General features: G+C 40.2%; 1 protein-coding gene across 2 annotated transcripts in view; it reads left to right on the plus strand.

Moving 5' to 3' along the window:
- LOC147233360 (interleukin-1 receptor accessory protein-like 1) overlaps positions 1–17,894 on the plus strand; it is a 235,907-nt gene that overhangs the window by 212,852 nt on the left and 5,161 nt on the right. Inside the window, exons 8-11 of one of the 2 annotated variants that reach the window (XM_086148079.1) lie at positions 898–1,043; positions 8,930–9,076; positions 15,643–15,813; positions 17,497–17,541. In XM_086148079.1, coding sequence (XP_086004205.1) covers positions 898–1,043; positions 8,930–9,076; positions 15,643–15,813; positions 17,497–17,541 — 509 coding nt within the window. The remainder of the gene's footprint in view (positions 1–897; positions 1,044–8,929; positions 9,077–15,642; positions 15,814–17,496; positions 17,542–17,894) is intronic. The other variant, XM_086148080.1, reaches the window with a different exon arrangement.

Consider the following 17,894-nt stretch of genomic DNA (forward strand, 5'->3'; position numbering starts at 1 on the left):
TTGCTCTTGACTCAAACCCTCAGCATCTCCCTCACATGTTGCACTCATCAATACTTGTTCCAGTCGTTGCAGTGAGCTGCTGTGGCACCACCTGCTAAGGTTAAAGGCTTCCTTTGTGGTAATGACAAAGTTAGACAGGAGTCGATCAGGTGAAAATCCAGCTTCTCCGATCCTGAGATGGCAAGCCTGCCGATTGAACCCAATTTAAACGCAATTTATGACCACAGCCTCACTGATATAACAATAAATGGTTGAGTAATTGTCTTCAATTGCTTTAAATCGGCCTGTTTTGTAGATTTCCCGAACTTAAGAATAGAGCCAGCCAGAGTCAGTCTATCACATCCAAGCTTTAACGTTTTTGAAATAGTTTCAAGGAGAAATGGTTTTCTCTTAGAGCTTCCATCCCTCATCTAAAAATGCAATAAAAATACCAAACTGTCCATCTGTAGCAATGTAGCACATCATCGGTGTTTGCAACCTGAATGTGTCAGGTTATATACTTGGGTCCTGTATAATCAGTGATTTATTTATTCATTCATTTCATTTATTTCTTTTATTTTATTTATTCATTTATTTATTTTCATAAAAAAATTTGCTGAAGAAATTTTCCACAACATCGCCACCCCTTTTTCTGATTAATTTCAAAAATTTCAATATTTAATCTTCAATGTAATGTTATTTTATTTTTTTTAATCTGAAGTGCAATCAAACAAGTGAAAAAGATCAAATAAAATTTAATGTGCCTTGTGTTAACCTGGTGGGGGGACTGCAAACAAATCAAAACAAAAAACATCAACATTCTTCACAGTGAGGCTGTGCGGGTTCATAATATATTAATAGATCAGATAATAAAATAGATCCTAAATTCATGTTTTATTTTTTTGCTGTATCTCACAGGACAATCCGGGAGCACTTGGGAGAACAAGAGGTGTCCATTTCTCTGACCATCGACTCTCTGGAGGAGAGTGACCTGGGCAACTACTCCTGCTATGTGGAGAATGGTAACGGTCGACAACAGGCAAACATCCAACTCACTAAGAAAGGTATGACAACACCCCCACAGATTTGTCTGTTATGGAGATTTAAGGTATTCGGTCATGAATCCAGCCATTGGATAGAGACTCCTTGATTTTAGTGATGCCTCTCTTTGAGCACTGGAAGTGAAAAACACCATTTAAAGCCATGGGCCTTTACTCAGGTAACAGAGTATGTCTCACAGCAATTTACAGAGTTCAAAGAAGAACTGCTGGGATTGTGGGAATTGACCGGTTGTTTTTTGCTGCCTGAGAGGGGAAAACAATAGTTGATAGCGCAGAGAAGACAGTCATTCACTGTGGCCTAAAGAAGTGCTCTTTGAGACCGGGGGTCTCAGGCTATGATACCAGACAAGCTGTTTGATGGTTTGGTAATGACTTGCTGTCGAATCCTCACTCTTATATTGTCCCATGTTTCATCTCCAGATGTCATGACCAATGTCCTCCCCTGTTCCTCTCATTTGACGGCTTTAATATTTTTGCCTCATCAAAGATGCCTGTTTCAAAGTTGACTTAGTGATTATATCAAAAACAGTTGCATACTCTTAGGTGTGATTATATAAGTGAGAGTGTTTCATATTTTTGTGCAGCCGGGAGACTCTTTGCAGTCTTAAAAGCTGTCAGTATTGAATACATTTACATAGCAAGATAGTTTTCCTCCCTTTTAATCTCAAGGATTTGGATCTCGCTTTTGATGGAAGCCCAGTTTCTCTCCATTTACTATATTAAAGGGGTTCATGCTGCACAGCCCAATCTCTGTATAAACCGAAGAAAATTTGCCTGCACTTCACTGGATTGCGGGTCAATTACAAATCGACCCGTTCCCATGTTTGCCATGTCTGTGATGCAAAGAAATCCCAGTTTGTGTTTACGTGGCATTTCAAAGTGCGTCGAACTTTTGCCCGCATGTCTCTTGAAAGCGGAAATGGCACACACAATGCAGCAAATAAATTTGATGGTGCCCAAGTGGGAGCTCCTTTTCTTCTTTTCCTGCTCATTTCAACACCGAGAAGGCAAACCCAGAAGGCATGTTTCTATATCGTATCAATCAGAATATGTCTGCTGTGTATGTGAGGGGATCACAATGATGCAGTCTCATTTCCATTCTTGTTTAAAGTAGCTACGAATTCCCAAAATGTCCTTACCAGTATTTTAACACAGCAACACATTCCCAGGTTTACTTGCTTACACTGAATATGATAGTGTGGACTTTTGATTTGTGAACATAAGATATTCAGCTCAGTCACACTCATGTCACCCGATCTTTCATTCCTGATTTTTACGTCATTTATTTGTCACTCCTTTCTCAGGCAGAGACAGAGGCAGAAATAGGGAAAGGAGAGGGGTGATGAATTACCCTATACCATGTAGCTCCATCAAGCTCAGTCTTCTAGTCATCAGGAGCTAATTTGTCTTAATCTGTCCCACTGCAGTGCTGCTACAGTGTGGATGCCAGGCTAAGAAGAATTGGCCTCTTCCACTCTAATCTTTGCTGCTACAGGGGCTGCTGGCTCCAGCCTTTAGGGTAGGGGGGGCAGAGTGGAGGTGAATGGGATGGTGAGAAGTTGAAGTGGTTCGATCAAGCTGTTGTAGGTGCAGGTGAAAACTGTACTAACGGTAAAACTATTTCAGAATAATTCCTCAAAGAGACAGAGAAAGAAACCAAGACAAGTAGCAAATGACAGGCTCAAGAGGGAAACCAGTGCCCATGTTGGTTTTACTCTTGTTTGCCAACATGTGTCTTTGTCCAGCTGCGGAAAACTCCTGAAGGTCATGGCACGGACAGGCGTGATGAAGCAGCAAGGGCCACGTTCATTAGCTTTCCAGAACATCATCACTCATCATGGGAACTGTCAGCCTGATGGTCGCTGCAGTGGGATGGGTGTCATGCACACCAATGATGTTAAATGTACCTCGCTGATTGATGGTGATGTACGCAGGTCTTCGCTCTCCATGTTTATGTATGTGTGTGTGGCAACACAGCAAGTCCTGCCTTTTGCTGTTGTCCATTAGTCAGCCAATGAAGGCTAACTATCCAGAGTTTGTGAGGTGTAGCCAGGACAAAATGTTGCAGTGCAAAAGATTAAGTTGCACGCAACATAAAGAATCAGGCTCATGGTAAAGACAAACTCAGCTTTTTCATTCAAGTTACTTGACTGTAAAATTATTGTAAATTATCAATTGTTATCATTATTTGAGGCTCCTCAAAAATCAACGGGGAGAACCATCATTGCACACTTTTGTTGTTTTTTTCCTGCCAGATGAGGACCAGTCCTCAGTTAGCAAAGGCAGGCCACTACAGTTTTGAACAAAGTACTGTCATCTAATAGTTTCACCTCAGTTCCACTAGCCTTTCAAAGAGCTACTAAGTGACTAGAACCAACGCACAAATGGTACCAACGGGAAACTATCGCATATGTGGCAGACACTAGGGGAAGTGACTCTCATCTGATAGTACTGTAGCTGAAGGATGTATTCTGGTTCAATGTGTCAGGTATAAAGTTGAAACTCCCCATCTACATTCTTAATCCTCGTCCTGCCACACATATATATATATATAATGTTTTGCTTTCTTGTTTTGGCTCTTTTGCATTCATGCTTCAAATATAGCTGCCACAAATGATAAAAGACCATATTTGCCAGTTGGTTGTGACACTGCACCTAATAGTATATCCCTACTGCTGTGAGAAGAGCAAAACTTGTTGGCCTTAGCATCATGTGAAAATGGTAAGTTTGCCAATGTTGTCTGTGGAGGTTCTCAGTCCTCCAGGTCATGGGAATTCTTGTAAAATTTTCTTGTCTGGGCAACTGGACCATCAACCAAGGAAGGAAGCAAGACTGAGATACAACATGCTCGGAAAGCCTTGAGATCCTGTGGCTACCCTAATTGAGCCTTCGCCAAATCAGAAGCCACCAGGCGCAGGAACATAGAACAGGAAGAAGACCGTATGTTGGTGGTGTTATAGAGACACTCCGAAGGGTGTTTAACAAACACCCTATACCCCACAACACCCTGAGGCAAAAATTGCACCCCGAGGACAAAACACCGAGGTACAAGATAGAGAATGTGATATATGCTGTCACTAGCACTGAGGATTGTGATGACATCTATACTGGAGAGACCAAACAACCTAGGGGCAAGTGGATGGCCCAACACAGGAGAGCCACCACTTCAGGACAGGACTCTGCAGTCCACCTACACCCGAAGGACAAGGGGCATTCATTTGAAGACAGCAATGTCCGTATTCTGGCCAAAGAAGACAGATGGTTCTGGAGAGGAGTCAAAGAAGCCACCTTTGTCAAAACAGAAAAAACATCTCTGAACAGATGAGGGGTCCTCAGACACAACCTTTCAAACATACAACGCCTTTACTATGATCAATACTAAGACGGATTTGCACACACGGACCAGGCCCATCTGCACCCTCCAAACAACTAGGAACAACCCACCACCAGAACCAGCCCCTGGCAAGATCCAGATGAGCCTCAGTTCATGTGATCCAACAGGTTTCACGTTTTTGTTTAGCTTTACCTTTTCACATTCCAACCAGGTAATCCCATTAAATTGCTCTTTTGTTCCAACGAATGACATTGCACTAGCATAACAACCCCCTTAGACCTAGTTTCTGCAGATCAACTCTTACATTTACATAAAAAGCCACCATAATCTTGATAATATTATATTCGGAAATCTCTTATATTCGGAAACTTCCCATAGGTCATTAGAACTGAAGAACCCTTTTGGATGAGGGGTGAAATGTCTTCAAGTGAAGAAATTCAAGTCCAGTTGCCAAGACAAGAATGTGCCAATGTCCCCAAACAGAACGAAGTGTCCAATTCAACTCAAAAGCCTTATTAGAAAGCAGTGCTTCTACATTTAATGGGCCAATATTCTGTCTCAAGGAATCACATAGTGCAAGCTAAATGCAATTTGTTTCTGGTAGGTAGCTTTGATTTCAGTGGCACTGCAATCCAGGCGACCCATTACATTGATGTTCTATATTTGTCCTATATTTGAGTGGGTTTTCTGTCTTCATAAATGATTCATCTGATGACGAGTTTGTGAGAATAGATACAGTCTTGCCAACACATATATAACGGCCTGATGATGTGTAGCCAGATTGTATCCCAGGTGGTAAGTATACAAGAAGTTAACAGGCTCAGAGCACTGCAACAGTTAAATAATTATTTTAATATTAATCACAGAAATTGTGTTTCAGTCAATCGCTTTTATTTTCTTTGGACTCCTCACCTGTATTCAACACAGGATCCTTTCAAACCTTGAATTAATTTTTTTTTATGCAAAATGAATTAAAGTAATTCCAGTGTTAAGGTTTGCTGTTAAGGTTTGCTTGTATTGTCATATTTGTTTCTGGGAAATCCTGCGCTGCTTTTGATTGCAGATCCGTCTGTGGGTGCTGTTCTCTCGCTCACAGTGAGAGGGGAAAGGAAAACTTTCATCATGTTGGCAGTCTGACACCTGTGGTCTCTAGAGAATATTTCTGTCCGACAGACCTTTCCAAAGCATGCAACATATAACAATCAATGATCACTCTGAAAATCCAGCTCCCAATGATGCCTTCCTGAGTTGATATCAGGCGACAGGGATGACAGACGGCAGAAAGGGTGGACTGTTTCTGCAGCACCACACACAACTGTCCTTCCTAAATATTGCAGTCTGATATGTCACTTGATATTGCTTCCCTTTTTTCCTTGATGTTGCTTTTGTTTGTTTGTTTGGTTGGTTTACCTGCTGGCTGGCTTGCTTGTTCCTTGATTGGCTAGCTGTTTCCATTGTCCAATCAAGCCACAAAGAACTAAAGGGCAGGTATAGAAGTGGTGAACATTTTGTGGGTGTCATCATCCATGCTAATAGCAAAGGATACGATGAGGAAAGTTGGACGTTGCAACTTTAAAAATATCTTCTTTTTTCCTTTTGGCTTTTCTCTTCAGGGTTTGCCACAGCAAATCAACCTTCTCCATCTTACCCTGTTCTCTGTATCCTCCTCTCTCACACCAACTACCTTTATATCCTCTCTCACTACATTCATAAATCTTCCCTTTTGTCTTCCTCTAGACCTCCCGCCTGGCAGCTCCAATTCCAGCATCCATCTACCAATATATTCTCTATCCCTCCTCTGTACATGACCGAACCATCTCAGTCTGGACTCTCTGACATTCTCTCCAAAATATCTAACATGTGCTGTTCCTCTGATAGACTCATTCCTGATCCTATCCATCCTGGTCACTCCCAAAGAGAACTATAGTGTCTTCAACTCTGCAGCCTCTAGCTCTGCCTCCTGTCTTTTTGTCATTGTAACTGTTTCTAGGCCATACAACATTGCTGGTCTAACCACTGTCTTGTACACCTTTCCTTTTATTCTGGCCGATAGTCTTCTATCACATAGCACCCCTGACACTTTTCTCCACCAATTCCAACCTGCTTGAACCTGTCTCTTCACCTCTTTTCCACACTCTCTACTGCTCTGAACTGTTGACCCCAAGCACCTGAAATCCTCAAACTTCTTGATCTCACCCTTCCACCCGAGTTCCTCTCATTCAAACACATATACTCTGTCTTGTTGTGACTAACCTTACATTACATTACATTACATTACATTGCATTTGGCAGACGCTTTTATCCAAAGCGACTTACAATAAAATTAACTCCTCTCCAACGCATATCTCCACCTCTTTAGATTTTCCTCAACCTGTTCTCTGCTCTCACTACAGATCACAATGTCATCTGCAAAGATCATGGTCCTTGGAGATTCCTGTTCAACCTCATCTGTCAGCCTGTCCATCACCACTGCAAACAAGAAGGGGCTCAAAGCTGGTCCCTGATGGAGTACCACCTCCACCTTGAACTTCTCTGTTACCCCTACAGCACACATCACCACTGTCTCACAGCTAGCATACATGTCCTGCACCAGTCTAACATACTTCTCTGTCACTCCTGATTTCCTCATACAATACCAGAGTTGCTCTCTTGGTACCCTGTCATATGCTTTTTCTAGGTCTACAAAAATGCAAAATCCCTCTGGCCTTCTGTGTACTTTCTATTAGCATTCTCAAAGCAAATACTGCATCCGTAGTACTCTTTCTAGGCATGAAGCTACACCATTGTTCACAAATGCTAACTTCTGCTCTCAGTCTGGTTTCCACTACTCTTTCCCATAACTTCATTGTGTTGCTCATCACCTTTATCCCTCTATAGTTGCTACAATTCTGCACATCCCCTTTATTCTTAAAAATGGGCAACATCACACTTCGTCTCCATTCTTCAGGTATCTTCTCACTCTCTAAGATCCTGTTGAATAATCTAGCCAGAAAGTCTACCACTGCCTCTCCTAGACACTTCCACACCCCCACAGGTATATCATCAGGACCAACTGCCTCTCCACTCTTACTCTTACCTTCAGGGGTTGCCACAGTGAATTAACCCTCTCCATCTAACCCTATTCTCTGTATCCTCCTCACACCAGCTACCTTTATATCCTCTCTCACTGCCTACATAAATCTTCTCTTTGGTCTTCCTGCCTGACCTCCTGCCTGGCAGCTCCAACTCCTGCATCCGTCTACCAATATATTCACTATCCCTCCTTTGTACATAACCGAACCATCTCAGTCTGGCTTCTCTGACATTCTTTCCAAAACATCTAACTTGTGCTGTTCTTCTGATAGACTCATTCCTGATCCTATCCATCCCGGTCACTCCCAAATAGAGCCTTAGCATTTTCATCTCGGCGACCTCAAGCACTGCCTCCTGTCTTTTCGTCATTGTAACTGTTACAGTTTCAGACTCATACGTCTATCTAACATTCTTTTCATCTCCAGAACATTCCCAACAAACTCCTCCTTCAAGATAACTCCTACTCCATTTCTCCTCTTGTCAGTCCCATGATAGTACAACTTAAAACCTGCTCCTAAGCTTCTAGCCTTACTACCTTTCCACCTGGTCTCCTGGACACACAGTATATCCATCTTTCTCCTTTGCATCATGTCAACCAACTCTCTACCTTTTCCTGTCATAGTCCTGATACTCAAAGTCTCTACTCTCAATCACAGACCCTTGCCTTTCCTCTTCTCTCTCTGTTCCCGAACACATCTTCCTCCTCTTTTCCTTTGACCTACAGTAAACCAGTTTCCATTGGTTCCCTGTAGGTCATCTGTACTAATGGTGGTCATCATTAACAATTGTTTAATTTAATCAACAAAAATGGAATGACTAAGCAGTAGTATTAGAAGGTGTATTGATGAATCAAGTCAAGTGACTGAGGTGTTGGGAGGGACAGAAACAGTTCTCTTACTGATCTGGTCTCTTACTACTAATACCCGTAGCGTTGACAGTTATATGATAATAGCCTAAAATGATACATTACTCAAAGAAATTGATGGACGTCTAGTAAGACCACAGCAGTAGATCAAGCCACGCCGCCTGGGGACCCGCAAAATGAAAGCCCAGGGACTCGGGAGAAGATATCTGAAGGAGGTTACTCTCATGCATTGTTAAAGGGACCTAAGTTCAGACAGGATAGGAAGAGCTGGAGAAATTAGAAAAGATGAGCAGATTAGTTATAGGCACATTCTTAATTTGTACAAAACAGCCACATCTCCTTCTTGGTTCCGCAAGTGTTCTGCAAGTGTTCAGAGCAAATTGGTCATTCTTGCCATTGGAGCACCAGCAGAATGAAAGGTGGCAGGTGACATCTTTTCATGGCCTGACTTGTTTTTTTCATGAAACAAACCTGAATTTCTAGTATTAGTACAAATTACCCAGGCCTTTGAATCCAACCCAGAAATGTTCCCACTGTAAATGCTGAAAAGACAATTTAATTTCAGAAAGTGAATAAAACTGTCTCATCTTCTTTTTTTCTATCATCATTCTACATTAGCTGATCTTATGTACACCGTGGAACTGGCTGGAGGTCTTGGAGCCATTCTGATGCTGCTAATCTGCCTGGTCACGCTGTACAAGTGCTACAGGATCGAGATTATGCTCTTCTACAGGAACCACTTTGGCAGTGAGGATATCGATGGAGGTAAGATGAGATAAATGGCAGCTTTAAAAGCACCTTACTCTGTTGTGAAAGCATTGCACAGTTTTAGCAGCTTGGTGCAATGAGCTACAAAAGATTTGTTCAGCAAACATACAGACTCTTGTTCATATTCGTCTTCTTCCCCCATTATCCTGTTCTCCTTGTTTTTCTTGATATTTCCCCACTTAAGGATGATGAAAGGTCAATTCAATTCAGTTCATATAACTGTACATAACATTTGTTTGTGTTGATAAACACATTTTTATCAATTTAGTGATACACAGGCTAATTTTAGTTTAAACATTCTGTACTGATATAAGAGTCCTTGAAAGAGACACGTATCACTTCCTGTCACGAACATTATGTCTGCACTCTTAAAAAAGTAATTATGAGCCTGGATAGTGAAAAAAGGTTAATGCTGTTTCATGATATATGAGCGTGTGACTTCTGGGTGATGTTGCCCCTGCTTGGTGGATTTCAAAGCCTCCGATTTGCAAATCTAATGTCGTTATAGCTTTTACAGAAAACAACCTTGATCACCGTAGATGGTGCCAATGTACTTTGTAATCAAACATATGTTCTTCTTATTTTATCGTATCATGTCTCATATTTCAAGTGTACAAAAATCTCGATGACCATGGACTTTTGTTGCTATGAACCTTGGATTTTCTACCTCCATCAATTAGTCATGGCAACTTCAATCAATTCCATTCCATTCCTTCCATTTGAGACGACAGAGATCCAGATACTGTAATAGTGACGGACTAAAAGTGATTTTACAGAAAAGATGAAAAGGAAAAAAGTAGCACTAGCAGACACAGTTAGCATAAAGAACATTAAGCATAATATTCCAAAAAAGATACTGTAATAAATATAAAATAGGTAGAAGATACCAATTAATGTAGCAGTAAGATAACAGTGAAGGACAAACTAGATTTAAAATAATAAAAATTAAAATAATACAAACCCAATAATAATGGTAATAATAAGAGTAGTTAAAATTAATAATGATGATAATAATAACAATAATAAAATGTGCTCAATCAAATCCTGAGGGTAAAAAATGAAATTACTTAAATAGCACAGACTAATAAAAAATATGATGAAATGACAACCATTTGCATAAATCAAAGTAAATAAGCAGGGTATCAGCTTTGCAGGATATTACATAATTTAGGAGATAAAAATTTACAGAGTTTGTGTCTCATAGACAGTTTGAATATGAGTACTTTGAATTATTGTGGGATTATACAAGGTGTCACTGAACATGAAGTAAGGAGGGGGTCATGTTTCTGCCCTACATCAGACAATTGTTATAGACTGTAACTGTCAGTCAGATGCTATTTTGTCTTAATTTCAGTTTAGATTAAAAGCCTGTCAACTCTTTTATTTATTTTTTTTATTTTAAAAGTGATACCCCTTTCTGTATGCTAAGGTCTGGCTGCACTGAGAGCTTGTGTACCTGACCTTGCATGACCATGCAAGATCGTTTTTTGATATTAATGCTGCATAAACACTCATGTTGCGTGTGGTGGACACACTTTCCTGTCTTATCTAATCAAAGAGAAATTGCCAAGGAATTGTGACCAACAGCCAACAATCAAATAGCCTTTGAAATGGAAAGCCAAATGTTGAGGTCTTATTCTGCTCATTTAAATGCCCGCTGTTCATGAATCTGTGGAAGGGTGGGAGGATAACATCCTGGGGAGCACTGTCTATAAAACTAAATAGCACTTGAATGTCAGAAAAAGAAAACATTCACACAAAGGCCACATGGGTCGTTGCGAAGGATTGGGTCTGGTGAATGCATCTTGGCTGCAGACTGAGACAAGGAGAGTTTTAATTTGAGTCCCTTGTAATGAGTCACAAGTACAGGTGCCATGATGAATTCTGCGGAATAGGATTACCTCAGAGGATGATACATTGTGGAAAGAGTTATGCACATTAAAAGGTAAAAAAGTAAGCTGCCCAAACCCTCTCATCACCCGCCCTCCAGCTCTGTCTTACTGTCACTTCTTTGTCAGACTATTTATTGAAAGTCATTATCTGTTTTGGGATCCCAGCAGTGCTTTTCTGCAATGGATGGCCTACAGTCAGTTGTTTTGAAAACAAGAAGAAGGGGGAAAAAAGGCCAGGCCTTGAACCTAGTGCCAAACAGCAATTGTCTCTTCTAATTGTGCCACCCAAGTGAATGGTTTGAGAGGGAAACAGATTTTCAATTTGTACTCCAGTATAAAGGGATCAGGTTCAATAAGACACAGCACACTGCCTATGCAACTCTCAAGAGACCCTTGATACTTTCCTCTATGCCACGGTCAATTAGATCACTTCAGTGCCTCAATGGGTGTAGATACATTTGCAAGCATACACACACTTTCGGTTGTCTCTGAGTTCCAATGACAGTGTAATGGTGAAGCTTAGGCATTAGATAAGAGCCCAAGTAGAAATGGCCCCAGTCAAGAGGAGCAAAATCTGCTGCTGCTCAGAGGCAGGTTATGCTTAAAAGAAACCCTCATCTCTATGGCAACAACTCCACTAACAGGAAAAGAGAAAGATACATGCTAGATCCACTTAAACATGGACATATTTTCATCATTAAAAACCTTTAGTCAAAGAATCCTGTGCACAGAGATTTTTTTTTGGCCTTCTACATAACTCATTCCCCCCTGCCAAGAAAGTGCCTCGAAATGTGTTTCGCTGCGGCCAATCCAACAACTAATTGAATGCCTGTCTTCGTTTTTTCTGCTAGATGTGACATTCCAAGCTTTATGTAACAATCAACTGGGTTGTCAGCAATTTGTCAGTAGCAGAATTTAGTTCAAGACCATTCAGCTGTCATATTGTGTGAGTGTCAGTGAAATCAATACCAGGCTTCATGATGACAATGTCCAAGGGAGGTTATTAAGGAATGTCAGTACTGCTTGGAAATGAGGTTTTCATGTATATTCCTGGGAAGAGTGTCGGAAATGTTTACAGCTGTGTAGTAGTTCACCGAAGGATGAAGCCAGACATTATCTCGCACTATATTGTTATATTGTCGGCTATATTGTTTTTTGAAGTTATGCAGTTCACAGAAACAATCATGGTACAACACAGAATGGTGACATTTCTGAAATGTAATTTAATAGCGCAACCAAAGAACAAAAAGGAGAAAACTAAAATGCTTTCATGTCTGGCAACGTATAAATATTTGAAAATGTGGACTTGTGAACTTGACTTGAAAAGATGTGGTTCTGTATATTTCTGGAGACATTAGTTTAATTTGCCCCAAAAGACTTGACTATGCAAGAACATTGTCAGTGTTGACTTTAGCAATTTGAGAAGAAACTGTTACAATACTTTCCTGGGAAAATAGAGGTATATGGTATATTCATAGCAATCCTTAAAGATCTCTGAATGTGACTTCCGGATGATTAAACACAGGGTGCAGTCAAATCAAAACAGATAGGAAACAGGAAAGAATATCTTTTGCCGGAAACTTCCATCATTCGTCAAGTAAAAGTGCTGAGTGAAGCTTATCTACTGGAGATTGCCTCTCATCTTTGTTGGAATTTCCATTTAAATCAAACAAAAAGAAATGGTGAAAGACAGAGACATTAGACCCGACTAGATGTTATACTCTGTGTACCCTTTTAAACCCAAGTAAATATTCATCAAAACTATTTATTGTATTTCTCAAGCTTGCATTCGCTTCCTACTTTGCACATTTACTTGAGTCGATGTGTGCTGATTGAAACAATTAATTAGTTATGCAATTATTTCAGAATAAAAAGCACAGTACCGAGAAGATTAGATAAAAAACAGCATGGTGAATTTCACAAAAAGGCTGGGGAGTCCTTCAAATTAGAATTCAGAAATTTTGTACCAGAATTATTAACTAGGACCATATTTTCTGTCTTCCTATGAATAATATTATTAATGAGTGATTTGCACTCTAGCCAGGGAACAAGACACTCCAACTAAAAATAAATCACAATGGCCACCCAAGAAATCATTCTGCTCAAATTTGTGTTGAAGCTCTTTCTTCTGGGGATGCAGTGATTTCGACTGGGCATATCATCTGAAAAGATGTGGAAAATCTGTGGAACAGAAAATCATGTATGCAAACAAAGCACTCAGGGCTGAACCAAATCAAATTGAATCCCTATATATCAGAGGTTGTCTGCATTCTACTGTCTAAAGGGCCAATATCTTAGTGGCCAAATGAAATTACAGAATATAAAAAAAGAGGGGAGGGTGGGCAAGTTTAAAAGTTTAAATAACAACTGCTCATTAGCGATCCACCCCTTGTCATTTTGTTCCTTCAGAGCTGTTCTATGTTCCTTTCTATTCAATGTTCAGGAGACCGAGGATATTCTTATGTTCCACAGATTATACCTCCGATTCCTTGAACACTCTCTAGTGTGAGTTCGAGACCTCACAGTATAACTGTGGGCTCTCAATGCACACATATATATGAAATAAACCCCCACTTTCAGTGAAGATCATTTCAGTGAAGCTGCCACCCTTGCACCTGTCCTTCCTACACACCAACAACAAAATGTTCTTGAGATGTGTGCAGTACAGTCCTCCTTTAGGAATCACATCTAAGAATGTAAGCATGAGGTCATCCTGCCCTCAAGATTTACTCTCCACCTCTCCTTCTTCCCCTCCCTCGATCATTTACGCTGGAGAAAAGTGAAGCAGCTCCAGTAAAACAGCACATGATCTGCCCATGCAGCTTCTGTTTAAAAAAGTACCAGGGAGAAACAAGATGGAGATTTATGTCAATGTTAGCAAAGTTACAGTTATACTGAGTGATTGCTAGGTGACAATTTATTTATTTTTAGAAGGCCTCAAAGTTGTCAAATTACTTGGTGTTATGAAATGAGATAGATTAATTATACGGTGTCATGGCTTGCGCGCTCTTGTCAGATATCAAGATTACCCTCAGGGAAAGGGGTGAATCTTGTTGACAGTCACCAAGCGCAAGATTGATAAAATCTCATATCAGAAGAAGGCCATTCCAGTAATTGATCCTGAGTCAGTGCGCTGAGATCCTCATCTTGAACACTGAACTTTATAACAGAAATAAAAAGCTTTGTACTGAAAAGAAAAGAGGTTTCAAGCAAACTTTATGGTGGCTGAATGTTTATACAGCTAGAACTTTGATATAGGATTCAGCTACGACTGCTGTAGCTTTGGATGTTTCTAATCAAAATCTTCTTGTAACAACTGGACTTGATTTGCTTCCAGTTGATATTTCCAGTTGCTATGAGAAGAAGATATTGACAAGAATTGACCATGACCTGGATGACTGAGAACCTAGACATGTTATGGTTGGAAGTGTTTGTGGGTCCCATTTGACCCTGGCCTTGGCTCCTGTGGCTTTTCAAAGAAATGTTTTCATTAGCTGACTATGTGGTGTTGAAGACTGAGGCAAACATAATGATTTTTAAATCTCATCCAGTCTTTGGTCATGTCCACCTCCACTGTCTCATCCCTACAGAATTACTCTCAGTTGCAAAAACAAAAAAATCAAGTTGGCGACCAGCAAAATGCAAATCTGAAGGATCTATAAACCAAAAAAATCAGAGCTGCAGATGGATTGTGCTGTTTTCTGTCCTTTTCTCAGCCTGGGGGAACTGTCCTACAGTAACCTTTCTTACCACACCTTTGAAATTTGTACATATATAATTGTACACTGTATTTACCGCAGTTTACATCAATGCCACAGACTAAAATCGAAAGCACTGAAATACATCGGAAGATCAGGGGAAGTTAAAAAGCATGAACTTCACCTTCCAACACCTGTGGAAGGATAAAATCACATTAATCTCATTAATGAAGTGGTTTTCTTGTTCAGTCAGCTTTAAGAACAGCCTCAGTCAGAGAAAAACGCTGTTATCTCCTTCCCGTAGCAGGTGGCGCTGGGATATCTAATTTCCATTCCTGCATCTTCATCCTCCCGAGTCATTGTTGCAAAGTGCAGCCGAGACGGAACATTAAAGTCCTCCCACCTTTCTCACTTTCCCTCTTTGTATTTTCAAATCTGTCATCAATCAGATCTTTCATGTGGGTGATGGAGCCATGCCATGTGCTGGCCAGCACATCTTAGGTATTTAACTCAGGCTGGAGTCTAATTTGTTTTTCTTGCAGCGGGTAAAGTAGCTATCAAGGTAACATTATTGGTCAGTGGGGAGAGTGGTATAATGAAAAACGCTCAGATGGGCTGAAGTGCCCAGAGGTCGGTGTAAAGCGGGGATCCTGTCTTAGTGAAGGGTCCATATGAACGAATAGCTCTGTATAATTCAGTTTGAATATTATACTCTGAACATTAGGGGTATAGCTTTGCATAAATTAGCTTTTTGAAATAGGAACATCATTTCCAAATCATAAAAGGAATCAAAGCATTTAATTAAGGCATGATTTGTTTTGAGAACATGATGTATTCAGAGATGCAAGAGTACAGACTTGCATTTTAGTCGGCGTGCTGAAATCATGCCTTTATTCCCTCTCCCTGGACCAAATTAATCTTTGATTTTACCCATCTCTGTGTCCGTCCACTCCATCCCCACCTTAACATGCAGATAACAAAGACTATGACGCTTACCTGTCCTACACAAAAGTGGACCCGGACCAGTGGAGTCAGGAGACCAGAGAGGAGGAGCGTTTTGCCCTGGAGATCCTCCCCGATGTCCTAGAGAAGCATTATGGGTATAAACTCTTCATTCCAGACAGGGACTTGATCCCTACAGGAAGTAAGCTCTCTCTCACGTGTGGCAATGTCAAGTTTTGTCAAATGTTGTGTCGCTTGGTGTCGCTCATACTGTCAGTGCGGTGGTGATATGCCTTGTTTAACGTTGTCTACTCTGCATTTGTGTTGTGGCATAACTCAACTTTTACAGTTACTGTTGTGGTTGTTATTTTGATTGGGGTTTTTTTTTTTTTTTTGCTTTGTGGTTTTTGTGAAATACAGGTTTAGTTGAAGGGAAACCGTTTGTAAAAGGGGGTTCTTCGGTTAAAATTTTGGATGAATGAATTTTAGAAAATAGCATTTTATCTTTGTAAAGTATGTATTCAGGTTTAAGAGTACATGCCATATGGGTGATATATCATACATATATATACATATTTATCTCTTGAAATTTACAATTAGGCTTATATAAGCCATCATCTGCATAAGGTCAATTTGAACCAGCAGTATCACGTGTTTTCAGTTGGGTATTCTGTGGAGTCTGTTGAGCAATGACTGCCAGCCATGACGACTTCTGATAATGTCATATCATACACGGAAGGACCGTAGAGTAGAATAAACATTAAAAGAAATGGGGATTTTCAACACAGGTCCATGAACCTCAGTGGTTCCTCAGTTACTGCAAGTAATAACTCAATACTTGTATCACCATAGATTTGGATCGATCTAAGAATACGCATCAACTTGAAGCTGGCAAATACTTGTAAAAAATAAAAATGGAAAAATTAATGAGACAATTGTTACCACGCCATACCCAGCGTAATTATTAGAAAGTGCCAGCTTTATTATTACGGACCGTGTTCCCGATCAGGCTACATATAAACTGCACTTCTGCATGACTGTGTAATGGTGTCAGCCGTGCGATCAGAAAGCTATTTATGCATGGATATGGATGCATGGTTTTGCCAGACTACATTTCTTATAAAACCACTCACCATGCCCCTTGCTTATGTTTGATTTACTCATTTCACAGATGAGTTTGATAATATCATTATGGTATTAGCCTTCATCTGAATACTTGCATCTGGCTGTCTTCCCCGTACACACCACCATTACTAATTATGCTCCTCTCTGGCACCGTGCCAAGGTTATAAACCGAATCTCTTGCTGTGATTATGTGTTTGTTGTGAGGGGACTGTTATAATATGGGAAAATGGCATAAAAATGCAAGGATTTAGTTTGTCTGTTGGTACTCCAGCTCAGTCGCTGCAGCTCACTGGCTTTTGTAGCAATGGATAAACATTTAGTTCCCAGTAGTAATGCATTAGCCTACTAACAGTCAATAAAAGCAGTTTAAGCCATCGATGTACAATAGATAAACACAGTTTGGCCAATTGGGGTTCAGTATTAGGTTGATTGTCTTCTTTTGAGCTGCTAAATGAGTACCATGTTATGCCGTAGGAGGCTGGATTATTTTAATGTTTGGGATCTTGCGATACTGTTGGATTTCTTCCATAGGATTGGGCTACTGTAAAGATGATAAAAAGCATTTCCTTGTCTTTTTAATGCTTCCTGTCCCATATTAGACTGGAATAAACTGTCCAGCGTGACTGTTTTACAATCACTAGTAGAACCCTAGTGAAGAAACAACAGTTTATGCCAGATTCCTGTCTCAACATCAACACAACTGTACTTTCTTTTTCCTCACAAATTTGATAATACTTTGAATGTAAATATCTATGTTTAGGTTTCACCAATGATCATTTCCAGGATGACACAAGACTACTTAGAGGTATTTGTCCCCCAGATTTTTAATGCTCCTGTCAACTCACGCCAACAAAGAGTTTCTGATGAAGTCCATGTTGCTATGGATGGTTTTAGTTATTGTTAGCAGTGTGTTAGCAAATCCTCCATAATCCACTTTCTCTGGTTATTGCTCCTATTACTGATGAGTAGAATATTTGTAAACTTTGATTAACCACGAATCACAACTTTTTTAGAATGAAGCCCACGTCTGCATTTAAATTATACGTGTTGATGTTTCAATTTTCCACCTCCGTCATTAGAAAATCAATATAATGTATTGGAGGATTCTGAACTAATCAAATACCTTCTCAGTCCCAGATATACAATAGATGTGCAAAG

The sequence above is a fragment of the Fistularia commersonii genome, chromosome 6 (genome assembly GCF_037954325.1).
Source record: "Fistularia commersonii isolate RoL2024-O1a breed Wild chromosome 6, RoL_Fcom_v1.0, whole genome shotgun sequence".
NCBI classification, from domain to species: domain Eukaryota; kingdom Metazoa; phylum Chordata; class Actinopteri; order Syngnathiformes; family Fistulariidae; genus Fistularia; species Fistularia commersonii.